Below are 12,984 nucleotides of genomic sequence, written 5' to 3'. Positions count from 1 at the left end.
GATGCCAAGTTTACAAGGTCAGAATTGCATATCTGATTGTCAAATTTTTGATGTGTTTTTTTAGAATTAGTAAATAAAGGCATAGGTAATAAGAAGATTTGCTCACACTACATAGAAAAGATGACATAGAAATTACACAAAAATGACAGTTTACACACAATGTCATGTTCATAGGGTCACATAAATATACTCAGGTACAACTGTTTCTACTTTGGGATTTTTATCATCTTTTCAAAAATAGGAGGAAAAATAAGCAGAAATTACTCAGTAAAACCTTCACCAGTTCCATGCTCTGTAAGTAAAACTTATATCTTACATCTCACTGATTGATAGACTTTATGATTGGCAGGTATTGCTATAGCGAAAGCACAGATCCCCCTTTATTGTTATTCTATTTACTATTGGTATTTAAAATCTTGTGTTATAATGTATGTTGTAGGCATTATGACTTATGTATTTGGAGGCTTTACAGCAGTGGTATTCAAATCTGGATCTCAAATCTGCATCATTTCATACAAATATTTTATTCTCAGTGTGTCAAATTGAGCCATATACAGGCGCCTTAAAATAAACGTGGCGTCATTTAAGGTGGAACAGAAAACTCGAATAAGAAGCTGGCAAATACTAGGCCAACTTCAGCCTTGTAAGTAAACGGGCGGTAAATGCGAAAACGGGAAAGAGAGACGTTGGAGAGATATTTTCCCACGAGAACCCCTTATTCATCCTACTTTAACAAATGGCGAAGAGCACAAGAGTTAGCGCCGACTGAACTGGCGAGCTAGTTAAAATAATACAAGTTACCTAGCCTGCCTACATAAATGCTAGCTGGCAAACCTAGATATCGGGCAAGTCATAATCTTTCAGTTTATGTGCGTTACTAAGATAGCCGGGGCACGTTAGCCAGCTGACCTAGCTGTCGTTTAGAATCGAAAAGAAAACAGACCTTTCTCATTGCGTATAGTGACTAAACTGTAGCCTTATTCGGCCCGTCGTCTTATATTGTGTATAGTTGTAGGTTATTATGTTACAGTGTCCGGACTCCGTGTGTGGTTCGTATATGGGCAAAGGCGATAGCCTACATCACCAAGGTAAGAACTGCACTCTGCCATAGCGAGACATCACACGGTCCACAGTTGCTGCATCTCGCCTCACATCACGCCTAAAACACTTTTAAACACACTTTAAGGGCAAAAACGTGGACATGCTGTAGAAACACAGGTTTAGACAGAACACCACCGTTATTTGTTCATACAAGGTAGAATCGTTACAATCATTTCTCATTTTTCATAGCAATCTGGTATTTGAAGGTTCAAGAACTGCAAACTTAGTGAGAACCAATGAATAGCGAAGGTTGCGTTGCTTTCCACAAAATGCATCCTGTATCCTTTCCATCATATCGTGTCCATAGTTTTGGCTGCGTTCCCGCTTTGCCACATGACAGAGGAGGACTTGATCCAGAACCCCCTGTTCTGCAAGGTCCTGGCCACGCTGTCACAGCACGTGGACCGAACCGGACTCACTTTACATTTAAAAAAGGAACTAGAGAAGGTTAGTTCCTAGTCACATGAATTTACACCCCTATCTGTATTTAAATTACATGCACATTTTCCCTATAGAAGTGATAACAGCAATGGATGTTGGTGAAATTCCAACACTACTTCTTTATGACTAACTTGGCTCCTTGTCTTAACGCTGTAAATCATGACGTTAAATCATGATGTTCCGTGAAGCACGCGTGGAATCATGTGGGTCACGAGGAATGGTTTCCTTGCAGGCACAGAAGGAACTCCGTTCACAGAGGCTGGGCTGGCTGCGCATGGAGAGCCTCCACAGACTCCTCCAGGAGATGGTCCAGGAGCACCGCTCCAGCCAGCATCACTCTGGCACCCCAACTGCAGGAGACAAGGTAAAATACACCCCGTGTGCTAATGGCTCAGTTCCTGTAGTTCTTAATAGTGTACTTTTTGTTTTTAGCACTAATGTTACTTGAGTAACAAAGTGCTGGTAGCACACAAGAAGACAACCAGTTGTCTATCGGAGTGTTCCTGAACCAAGCCCTCGAGACCCACCGCACAGCCCACAGTTTGTGCTTTCCCAGGTCCTAATATACCTGTTCAGTGTTCTTATTGGTTTGGTTCAGGAATGATGGGATAGGATATGTCAATTGTGCGACTGGTTCTTCTGTTTGCAGTTCTATGCCACTCTGGAGCAGTGTTTGCTTGTGGCTAAGTGTATGAAGCGGCTGGATGCCAGTCGCACCGTTGACCAGAACCGGTCTCCGTTCTTGGGGCTGTCTGCCGAGGAAGTGCTACATCAGATGCCCTGTAAGCAGGTATGCTCCTCCCACCACCAGCATGGACCACTTCCCACTATTCACCATCACAGAGATGCCACATTTAGGTCAAAGGAGACCGGATGGGGTGGAAAGGAGCATATTCATGATGTATGACAGACACACAGCTCATAGTTTTAGATGCTGAATATTTCTTTAAATGATTTAATGTGTAGCTATGTATTTTGAGAGCACCGTTTTAAAAATTGTTTTCAATGGTATTGGAGTGTGTCTAGAGAGTTTAAATATAAAACCTAATTTAATGTGTTGAATTATCAGTATGTTGAAGAAACTAGTTCTTGTTTAATTCTTTCCAAATAGGATGTGCTGCAGATGAAACAGAGATTACCAACAGAACTGCAAAAGCATCTGAAAAAGAAGCTCTTCTACCTCCTGTCTTACTACCAGCCTGAGTGGGGTAAACTGCTTAGGCCTGTTAATCAGCTGCATGCACTCTCAGACTTTCATTGTCTAGAGACAAAGTCTAGAGAACTTATCTATCAGAATTAAACACTGTATTGTTGATGCTCTCCTTCGTCTGTTCCAGTGGTCGGGGTTTTTGTAGTGATTATTCAGTGGCAATGTTTTAGAGCATAACTTTTATTGTACAAGGACATGCTACTTGGCAATATTGTTATGAATAAAAAATCATATTGAACTAAACAATTTTGCATCGTTACACCCCTTCACACCGCTAACGTAAGCTAATGTCTTACCTCATTCTGTATTCGGATGGTTTTCTTTTTTAGAGAATGAAAGTGAGGGGCTCAGGTGTGTAAAGCTGACCAAACTGCCAGGGCTCCTGGCTGGTGAGCGCGTCAGAGCGGACAACCTAGCGGAGAAGAACAGAGAGAACGCCCTCTCTCTGCAGCGGCAAACCCACTCCTACCTCTTGGTGAGTCCATGCAGAGCTGCACTCAGCCTTGCCTACAGGTCTGCCTGCAACAGCAGCTGCAGTAAGAAGGTTGGGGTTGAGGGCAGGGGTAGTGTCATATTACAAGTAGTCTTCATCTGTGCTGATAGGAGCTACTGGAGTGCATGCAGCTTCTACAGACCCTTGTCCTGGACTTGCGACTGAAGGTGCAGAAAGATCTTGACAGGAAGAAGATTGAGTACTTTGAAGCCAAATGTGAGATTGGCATTCAGAAAATTAGGTATTTACACTTCTGATTCTTCTTTTGAAATGGAACTGTAGCACTTAAATTATATCACAATAGAGGCAATTTCCTAACAATGTGTGACTATTGTATGTAGTGTGTATGGTACACCATACACTGTACAGATAGCAAGACTACACATATATGGGTTGACTTTTGAAATGTTTAATTATAAACAAGTTTCAAAACATGCCTAGAAGTAAAGCAACACTGCAAACAGTTTAAGTTGTTGGAGTGCTGCAACGTGTTGGCCCGAGTGCTGAAGGGAGTGGAGCAGGATGCGCAGACACTCTCCACATGGACGAACATTTATTACATGCGACATACCGGCACTCACATATAACATGACCGATGAAGATGAACATGAACACTTTTAACAATAACAAGACTAACCTTAACGTTAACAGCCTGCACACAGTAACAAGGGTTTATATACACAGACAAGATGAGGTGCAGGTGTGGCCACAAACAAATATCCTCCCACTTCACGTGGCGGGCCAAACCCCGTGACTCGCGGGAGGCGAGCCTTCCGTGACAATGCTACAAACAAGGGCTACGTTATTTGTTGTCACTGTTGCAGTGTTTGCCTTTGGCATACAGACTGCTATACGCAGTATATATGCTATATGCATATATATGAGCCCTCTACCAAATAATTACCACAGCCATGTTGGATCACTATAATGGAGGTATCTTTTTATTTCTGCAGGGCAGAGATGCTTGCTGTCCAGCTCGATACCTACACAAGAGACAAGATAGCAGCCCACTGGAAAATAACGTAAGTAACGGCTCTTCTTTTTCCATTTTCTTTCAGATTTTCCATTTGAAGCGTTGGTGTTTATATTAAATAATGAAGTCATCGGGTTGTTTTGGACTTTTATTGTTGTAACAGTATAATGCACTCGCTAACTGACGAGTTGTAATTAAAATGAATAAAATGTACTTTTTAAGTGAATAATTGTACTTTTTTTTCCCCCTTCCTTCACCTCTCCCATGTTTCACTTCTCGTTCACCTCAGAGAGAAACTCGGCGCCGAACTGCAGGCCGCCCAGCTGGAGAAACACTCGTTGGAGTCCAAACTGGCCTCCTTTGAGATCTACGGCAAGGAGTTCGAGGCCCTGGCTGCGGAGTATTGCCGTCTGAGGGAGGAGATAACCACCAGGTCCTGGGCACTGAAGGAATTCACAGCGTAGGTTGCTGCGGGCTTTCCATGTGGCAGTGAGAAGGAGACGCTTAGCCAGATGATTGGTGTGCAGGCCTCAGTCAGCAGAGCCCTGTGGTTTGGAAGTGGTACTGTGGATTTGAGAGGATGTACAGTTGCTAGTTTCACTTGTTTGTGCAGTTGACTGATGATGTATTATGAAACTATTCCCACCTTGGTTTATGCCTACAGATATTTTTCCATGTCTTTTTAAAATGTATTTGCATTATTGGTGTTTTTGATTATTATAATATGCCTTAACGACTCGTGCTGTGTATTATGTTCATATTTTTAATTCTGGTCTTTTTCAAACTTCAGATATGTACAGCCATGTCTGTTCTGGTCATCCTCCAATTAAGCCTGTTACTGACCTGCAGGCTTAACAGTTGTTATAATAATGTAATATTAACTTGTATTACTGAAATAAATTCAATTCTACTAATTATAAAGTATGCCTGATGCATATGCAGCATTGGTCTCGGAGGTAACGCAGCTAGGGAGAACGGCTCCGACGAAATTGCGTCGTTTGCTGTTGAGCTTGGTTACTTGCACGGTTGTTGCACCGTGACGAGTAGCAAGACACCTCCATACCAGTAGGGGGCAAACTGCTCGAGGAAGCGGACGGATATTCGACGCTAACGTCATCTTTGACGTTAGACATTTTGACTAGACATTAGTTTTAGCTCATGTTTTGCGACCTTAGTTGAATTGTATTTAAAACAAATTATGGATGTTGTTCTTTATCTCGCAGCTGCAGCGATTTTAATTGTTCTGATAATATTCGCTGCAAAGGTTCGTAGACGTACAGAGGAAGGTGAGTGCAAAAACAAATCACTAACCGCTAGTAGGAAACCTCGACGTGTTCAGCCAAGTTTCCCCCCCCCAAAGTGTTTCACGTCAGCTAGCTAATGTTAGGCATGTCATGACGCTTGGCTAGTTACGTATCTTCACTCAAGTTTTGCGGAATAAACCACCGCCGGCCGTGAAACATCCACTACAGATGATGCTCTTTCACCAGCTGACCGTGAAGACCGGCAGAATGCTGTGGCTCGAGCCGCGGCCGCTCCGCGAGCGCCCGAGGAGCGCGGGGCGGGAGCGCGCCGGCGGCGCAGAGGCCTCGGCAGTGTGACGGCACAGTGGCGCGCGCAGCGCGACGCCGAGGACGGTAAAGCAACTTACAGCATGGAAACAGCACCGCCAAAATTCCTCACAGCGAAAGCGTTGCATTTGAGTGCGGTGTGTGTGTGTGTGTTTTCTGTCGACCCCTTGCTCAGAGATCATTGGTGAGGATGAGGTGGATGAGGAAGGTGAGATCCCCCAGGCAGAAGAGCGACTTCAGGCAGCAGGGAAAGTGGGTGCCAAGAAGCAGAGAAAGCTGGAAGAGAAGCAGGCCAGAAGAGCTCAGAGAGAGGTGGGTGTTTACGCAGACCTGCCTGTTAGAAGATCAGGCAAGACACAGTTTATAGAGAAAACAGTTGCGCAAAACGCAAACACTGTCTTGTAAGTGCCCTGAAACAGAAGGTATAACACAATACGCCAATGTAAAGTCCTGTCACCTAGGGAATGTTTTGCATTAGTAAATATCTGAAGTTGTTAATTTAATCGCTTTCATGCAGTTTTCACCTGTACACAAATTCTGTTTTCTTAAGTTTACTCATTCCTCTGTGTGGTATTTAGATAATTTAATCCAGCTAAATTTACAAAATTCTGATTAGCTGAGGGGACAATTTTTTTTTAAAATATATTTATACACACACACGTATATGGCAACAATTTTGTCAGTTTAAATGTCAGCTCTGGTTCGGATCGTCTTTATATTGTGATGGTGACAGTTTGGCAAATTTTCTCAGCGTGTCCCAGAATGTTGTGATAAATAGCTGCGTGAAAGGGAAAGTGTGCTTTTTAAAGAGCTAAAAATGTCTCAGTCTGGTTCTACCAAGTGCTTCATGATGATATCAGTGTGCTGATATGCTCCATTATGGCAGGCTGAGCTGGAGGAGCGAGAGGAGAGGAGGCGCATGCAGGAGATCAGAGAGCAGGAGAAGAAGAAGGAAGAGGAGAAGGAGAGACTGCTGGAACAGAAACAGGTTGCTGCAATGTCCAGTTACTCAAACCGAACACCAGGGGTCACTGTGTTAAAGTATGAAATGTGAATGTTTGAGTGGTGAATGCACGCCGGATGTCGGCTCATACCTAGGACCACTTACTGTGCTGCCTACAAACCCTACAAATGTATAGAGACTGCTAGTCAGACTATTGTCACTTTAGATGTACCTCTTCCACCAAATGAACTCTGTGGTAAGACCATGGGACCTCACACCCTGCACCTTTTCGCCTCCAGGAGGAGGAATTACAACGAGCTAAGGAGGAGCAGGAGAAGAGAGAGGAAGAGGAGTATCAGAGACTCAAAGAGTCCTTCATCATTGAGGAGCAGGGCGAGGCTGAAGAACTCACTGAACAGGAGGTTGGTGCTCCTGATGTTTGAGTTAACGTGAGTGAGGTTTTCTTTAAATGTAATACTTGCATGGTGTCGTCATTCTTGTAACCTTGGTCTCCCTTTTGTGTTTGTTTCTGTCAGTCACACAACCTTCTTCAAGAGTTTATCCAGTATGTTAAGGTACGTGTTTGCACATGGCTTTTAAGGCCTGAAAACATTTAGACAATCAGTTTCTAACTTTATTGTTTAGTTATTTCTTACTGTACCAAGGCATAAAACTGAAAGTCTGCTGTTTCAATAGGACTCCAAGGTGGTGTTGCTAGAGGACTTGGCATCACATTTTGGAATGCGTGCCCAGGTAGTTGAGTTCCTCTTTCTTTCTTTGATGATATGAAAACAGTTAGACTTCGAGATACTGGAAATGAATGCCACAAGAGCGGCTCCTCTAATGACTCTAATGAATGTAACGACGGCTCCTCTAATGAATGTAACGACGGCTCCTCTAATGAATGTAACGACTCCTCTAATGACTCCTGCCTCTTGTTCATTTTGTAGGATGCTATTGCCAGACTGCAGGACTTGATAGCAGGCGGCTCACTTACAGGTGCGTTACATGGTGGAACAAGAGCATTAAGACGATGGATGCTAGTTCAGTTTGTGAACTTAACAATATACAGCAAGCGTACCTGACTTCTCTGCTTTCCTTTTTAGGATGTGTTGTTAAAAAAAAAAAAAATTTTTAGAAAAGGACATTAAATTCAGTAACCATGCAGTTTTCCTGCTGCTCTGTAATGCACACCTTCACTGATGGTCTCGGTCCCATTCTGTCCCATATTCTGTCCAGGAGTGATCGATGACAGAGGAAAGTTCATCTTCATCACTCCACAGGAGATGGATGCTGTGACGCAGTTCATCAAGCAGAGAGGAAGAGTCTCTATTTCCGAGCTGGCCCAAGCCAGCAACACACTAATCAGCCTTACGTCCACCGTTCAGAGCACCTCCTTGTCCACTAGTACACAAACTCTGGCACATGGAACATCAGCCAGCTAATTCTTTCTTGTTTGTTTGTTTCTGTTTTGAATATCTGTAACTTAATTTAATAAAATTCAATCCCAATCGGACTATTAAGAGGACTGAACTAATGTTAATATTTATGTAGTGCCTTTCTCAAAGCCGAAGGTCACTTGGGTTGTGACGTTGACGTGATTTAATTAAAGGTTTGTCTGTTCCTGTTAATATAGCATTTTAAAGTAGTAATTTAGGCTTTAAAATCTGGCCTCAGCACGGCCACCTCTCTGGAGCACTGAAGCACTATTTTGCCACACTACAAGGTTCTGGTTTTAATGGATTTCCTCTTCCTTTTTAGATGTAATTTTTTTTGTACCACACGCACGAAATAATTAGTTTGTGACACATTTCTATGTACATATTTCACAGATTTTGTTAAATTCTTATTTTTCCTGAAGACAGCAACTGTTCTATGTAACATACAGAAAACCAGTTTTGACGCCTTTGCTACATGCGGTTCTTGCAGACATTTCACTGTTGAATTTTGTAAAAACAACTGCCAAGGCTATTTAAGCAATTCTAAAAATGCTCTGAATACATGCATGTTGAATTTAAATGCAACAACATCTGGTTACGTTTTATTCATGTATGCAGATCGTAGGATACGTGTATTTATTTTGGTGGGGTTTTCGGAGGCCAGTCAAAGGGGGCGCTGCATTTCCAATGGGCTGTATCTTACATCGGTGTGTTCATCTATCGTTAGAGACTAATGAATTTTGGAGGAACGTTGTAGGCTACTCAACATTGTTTTAGTTCTGTTAAGTCAACCTCGCCAGCGAACACGGAGAGGATTCAAAGTTGAGACATTCCTTATGCGAAAAGAATCTAATTTCGAGTGAAGATTGTCCAGGTTAGTAGTGCATTTCTGAGAACATTTATGATACTACGCCATGTCAGTGTAGTCACGTGATTTACAGACACTTCGTGCGGGAGTTGATGTTGCACTGTTTGAAGTTACGTTGCAACATTGTAGCACGTATTTATCGACGTTTGTCCTATAAGTAAAACACGAACAGCACAGTTCGAGCCACGTAGTTAAAACAGTGTCACAGATCCAGCATGCTAACAACCACAGTCCTGCAGATTTTTCCCTGTCAGAGAAATAAATCGTTATGCAGCTCGTCTTATTTGGCGCGTTGTTCCCTCCGCAGTGGCTGCTACCTTACCGCACAGCTATGGCGCTGGGTTTATCCCCCGCCGCCGTCTGCCAGTGCTTCACGCTGGTGGCCCTCTGCACCTCTATCGCCGACCCCAACTGGATCAACGTGCAGAACGGCACGGATCCACACGGCAAGCAGCTGATTTACGGCGTCGCGTTCACGCTGCACGCGGGACAAAACCTCACCGATACCGGTACGAGCTCCGGGGCGGGGGTTATAACGCGCGAGGAATGAAAACGTGAATCCTGCTACATTATACGTTCAGTAACTGGGATCGTGCCGTTATGTCCTGGTTTTAGAATGTGGGAATCAGACCGAGTTAGCTCATGAAGGCAGAGTTGGGTCATTCTACTGTTTTCTTTCTCCAGTACTCTGCTTTGACACGGAACAAACAGGCGTGTGCCATGATTGCATGTCAGTGTGTAGGGTGGACCCTGACTCGTATGTTGAGGTCGTTCTTGTTATTGCTGTTGTTCCAGCTCCTCTTGGTGGGCCGAACGGCTTGGGCATGTGGCTGCTCTATGTGCTGGCTGCATTCTCCTATGCCTCCGTATTCGCCTCCGGCTGCTCTTTCCTGCTGGACTTCCTGGGCGTCGGGTTCACCCACTCCAGAGTGGTAGCTTCCTTCCACGTCTCCACAGGTGACGCCGCTTATCTTGGCCCCTTCGGGAGCTGGGTTGGTACAGTAACTCTTCTAGTGTGCGCAGACAAGAATCTGATCCAAAGGCAGGGAAACCAGACTTTAGTGCTTGTTTCAGTCATGAGTGTATTGGGTCCCAAATGGTCTGCCCCTGATCAGATGCTACTCTAGGATTGACCTATAAAACAATGATATACTGTGCCTGCCATGAAAGTGTGTACACAGCTACTCCTGTACCACCTAGAGTTCACCCCTTAAAGTTCACTGCTGGCTCCACACCATCATTCCTCACTACTGCAAATGCATACATTTCATATTAGTTTCAGTGTACTTACTGAATAATTCACAGTAGTTACTGCATTATATGCTGTCACATTAATGACGGAAATACAAACGGGATTTAAGTTAACTCCACAACATTGTCCGTTAGGCTGCGTTGTCATTATACTCAAACTCCTCCACCTCTCTGCCCAGTGGTGCTGTGTCTGATTGTCTTGGGCGTGGCTGGCACCTGTCTCTATGTCATTGAGCACAACGTGCAGAATGGGAGGTGGGGCTCACTCTGGGACCACCCCTCGACTCCGCCTTATGGACTACAGACTTATCCTGGAGAGAGCATGATCATCGAGATGCTGGCCATCCTCTTCTCCTTGGGGGCTGCTGCCTTCAGCTTGAGATGCCCTCCAGAACCCACCACTCCCAGCCGCTACCTCTCTGTGGAGTCTGAGGACGGGGAAACAGAACCCCTTATTGGAGGACTGGGAGAGCAGTCAGCAGAGACGTTTCCTACTGAACAGTCTTAGCATTACTTATTACAATTTTGACACAAATGCCTTTTTAAAATGCTAACCACAGGAAAAAAAAATACATAGTTACTTTTCACTTGACACTTTATTGAATAAGTATGTATTTATGTGATTGATTGTTTTTTCTACAGACAGGCCTTTCTAAACACCTTACAATCTCTGGAGTGTTTATACATGTTTAAGGTGTTTATACATCTTAAAAGCTCCAGGCCTTCCTGTTGCGCTAGCCTTGTAGCTGGATACACTATGGAGCCAGGAACCAAAGAAATGACCAAACCACAACAGCATTTTATGTAGTAATTTCTCAGGCACAGTTACTGAGCTGCTACCTAATATTCAATGGTACTTAGTAGGTTTTCCTAAAGGGATTAGCTCATGGACCTAATACCGAAAAACCTGAAACTGTTTAGAGACCAAACTGAACGTTACCATATTCTGTATGAAGGCAACAGGAAGCTCCATGTGCCTTAGGATCTGTTGCATATTGGTCATAAACATATATGTAAAACGCATGGTGCACCTGGCTTGTAACTCACTCACACATATTTAGCATTCTGAATATTTTCCAAAAGGGGGCGCTATATCCTTGTCTTATGATGCTGTTTTATGTTTGCTGACAAGAGATTTTATTGGCTGGCAACGAGGATTGTGTGTGGGTATCCTCAAATTGATCATTTGTCTTCTTACACCAGAATGATTGATGTCACACTGCCACGTTAAAGATATTGAGGAAAGTGGTTCCTCTGCTTGATATTAAGTTTAAGTCTAGACTGAATATCCCCACTGGTATTGCAGTATAGTCCAAGACTAGACTTAATCCATTTCTGGGAAACCAGCCTGAGGAAAACAATCTACAATATTAATGAGTCATATCATATCTTTATTTTAAACATAACCGCTACAGGAGTTCAGTTAAATTTTTATCAGCACAAAGAAGGATCAGTAAGTAGACTTTTTATTAGAATGTCATTAAACATTAAGGAAAAGCTGAATTTCTCGGCAGTAATGGGTAGTAACTCTGACCTGATGACGGGGAGGCTTGTGCCAGCACTAAGCTCGAGGCAAGCACATTTATCTTACTACATGGAACACACTTCCTGTTCCTGTGTTATCACCAGTCAGCTGACTAGTACCGTACCTATGTGGTGACAGTCTGTGATTTTTGCTCCTTTAAAATGTGCTGCAATAATGTCTGCATACCTAATCGAAACCCCAAACATTGTGAATTTGAATGTTCCTTGTGGTTTGTCTTTGTGGCATGTTATTCTTTTGTTGTGTTACGGTAATTTTTCATTTTGTTGAACTGTGAGCTCGACTTATTACCTCACCATTTTAATGTTATCTCATCACACAGTCAATGACTGTTAACTATGGCTAAATACTCATGTAAACTCATTTAAACCTTTTATGCCTTTCCTATCCCCAGACAGGTTTTCACTTTGGAAGTGTTAAAAGGCTTCAGTTGAATGTATTATTGTTTATTTGGCTTTATTGAGGAATGATTGCATTGTATACATGGCATTGTCTGCAGTACCCTGAGATCAGGATCATGCAAAGCAAAGTCAATGTTAATGACATTATCGGTTGTGTTGTGGGTGAATGATTGGATGAGGTATTCCCCATGACTCATCCAATCACCGTGACACACTCAGGAGGACAGGAGCTTTCATCCAGCATACATCCCAGCTCTGCTGCCTGTGGTCACTGGGATTGGGGCTCCAAGATGACTTACACCTGTCAGGGACACTTCTGTTAGTTCTGGGTTGAGTGAAAACATCCATAAATAATTTTGGTTTGTTTTCTGAATAACTTGTAAATATTATGTTTCACCAGGAGGGGGCATAAACATGTAACCAGATTGATGTTATGTGCCTTAATGTAATTAAATGTAATGTGTTTTTAATAGGAATCATTCACTTTGTTTGTCATTAAGTCTTTAATGAATGTAGACTTAAAAAAAAAAAAAAAAAGAAAAAGTCCATTTTTTATTGACATTCTTGTACTGCTTGAGGGCTAAAAAAACAAAGTCTAAAAAAAAGTCTTCTTAGCATGCTTCTAACCCTCTCCAAAACAGAACCACACACTATAGTATCTGTCAGCTAGGTCAGTTTATCGCATAAACATCTACATGCAAGGCCTACCAGCAGGATAAAACCACACTTTCAAACCACACAAATTTCAGA

The 12,984-nt window shown here is 43.0% G+C and overlaps 3 protein-coding genes across 4 annotated transcripts; all 3 read left to right on the top strand.

Moving 5' to 3' along the window:
- The first annotated feature begins 623 nt into the window (after window positions 1-623).
- Window positions 624-5,139, top strand: haus4 (HAUS augmin-like complex, subunit 4). Of its 2 annotated transcripts, XM_027032151.2 has the most exons (10): window positions 624-643; window positions 1,031-1,088; window positions 1,409-1,548; window positions 1,775-1,906; window positions 2,192-2,332; window positions 2,654-2,750; window positions 3,082-3,227; window positions 3,356-3,486; window positions 4,199-4,267; window positions 4,508-5,139. In XM_027032151.2, exons 2-10 carry the CDS (start codon window positions 1,058-1,060, stop codon window positions 4,680-4,682), a joined length of 1,062 nt encoding a protein of 353 aa, XP_026887952.2. In that variant the 5' UTR covers window positions 624-643; window positions 1,031-1,057; the 3' UTR covers window positions 4,683-5,139. The 2 variants fall into 2 exon arrangements, with proteins under 2 accessions (XP_026887952.2, XP_026887949.2); XM_027032148.2 differs by lacking the exon at window positions 624-643 and having other exon boundaries at window positions 651-1,088.
- A 91-nt stretch (window positions 5,140-5,230) lies between these two features.
- ddrgk1 (DDRGK domain containing 1) lies at window positions 5,231-8,248 on the top strand. The gene is made up of 9 exons (XM_027032152.2): window positions 5,231-5,504; window positions 5,709-5,855; window positions 5,965-6,101; window positions 6,676-6,777; window positions 7,032-7,154; window positions 7,269-7,307; window positions 7,429-7,485; window positions 7,683-7,731; window positions 7,972-8,248. The coding sequence occupies exons 1-9, from the start codon at window positions 5,417-5,419 to the stop codon at window positions 8,175-8,177; spliced, it is 948 nt and encodes a 315-aa protein (XP_026887953.2). The 5' UTR covers window positions 5,231-5,416; the 3' UTR covers window positions 8,178-8,248.
- A 611-nt stretch (window positions 8,249-8,859) lies between these two features.
- On the top strand, window positions 8,860-12,710 carry LOC113591582 (transmembrane protein 127). Its single transcript, XM_027032133.2, has 4 exons — window positions 8,860-9,045; window positions 9,347-9,548; window positions 9,835-9,996; window positions 10,470-12,710. Exons 2-4 carry the CDS (start codon window positions 9,371-9,373, stop codon window positions 10,796-10,798), a joined length of 669 nt encoding a protein of 222 aa, XP_026887934.2. The 5' UTR covers window positions 8,860-9,045; window positions 9,347-9,370; the 3' UTR covers window positions 10,799-12,710.
- Window positions 12,711-12,984: the final 274 nt, after the last annotated feature.

The sequence above is a fragment of the Electrophorus electricus genome, chromosome 6 (assembly GCF_013358815.1).
Source record: "Electrophorus electricus isolate fEleEle1 chromosome 6, fEleEle1.pri, whole genome shotgun sequence".
Classification (NCBI taxonomy): Eukaryota; Metazoa; Chordata; class Actinopteri; order Gymnotiformes; family Gymnotidae; genus Electrophorus; species Electrophorus electricus.
This window is presented reverse-complemented; position numbering and strand designations above follow the sequence as displayed.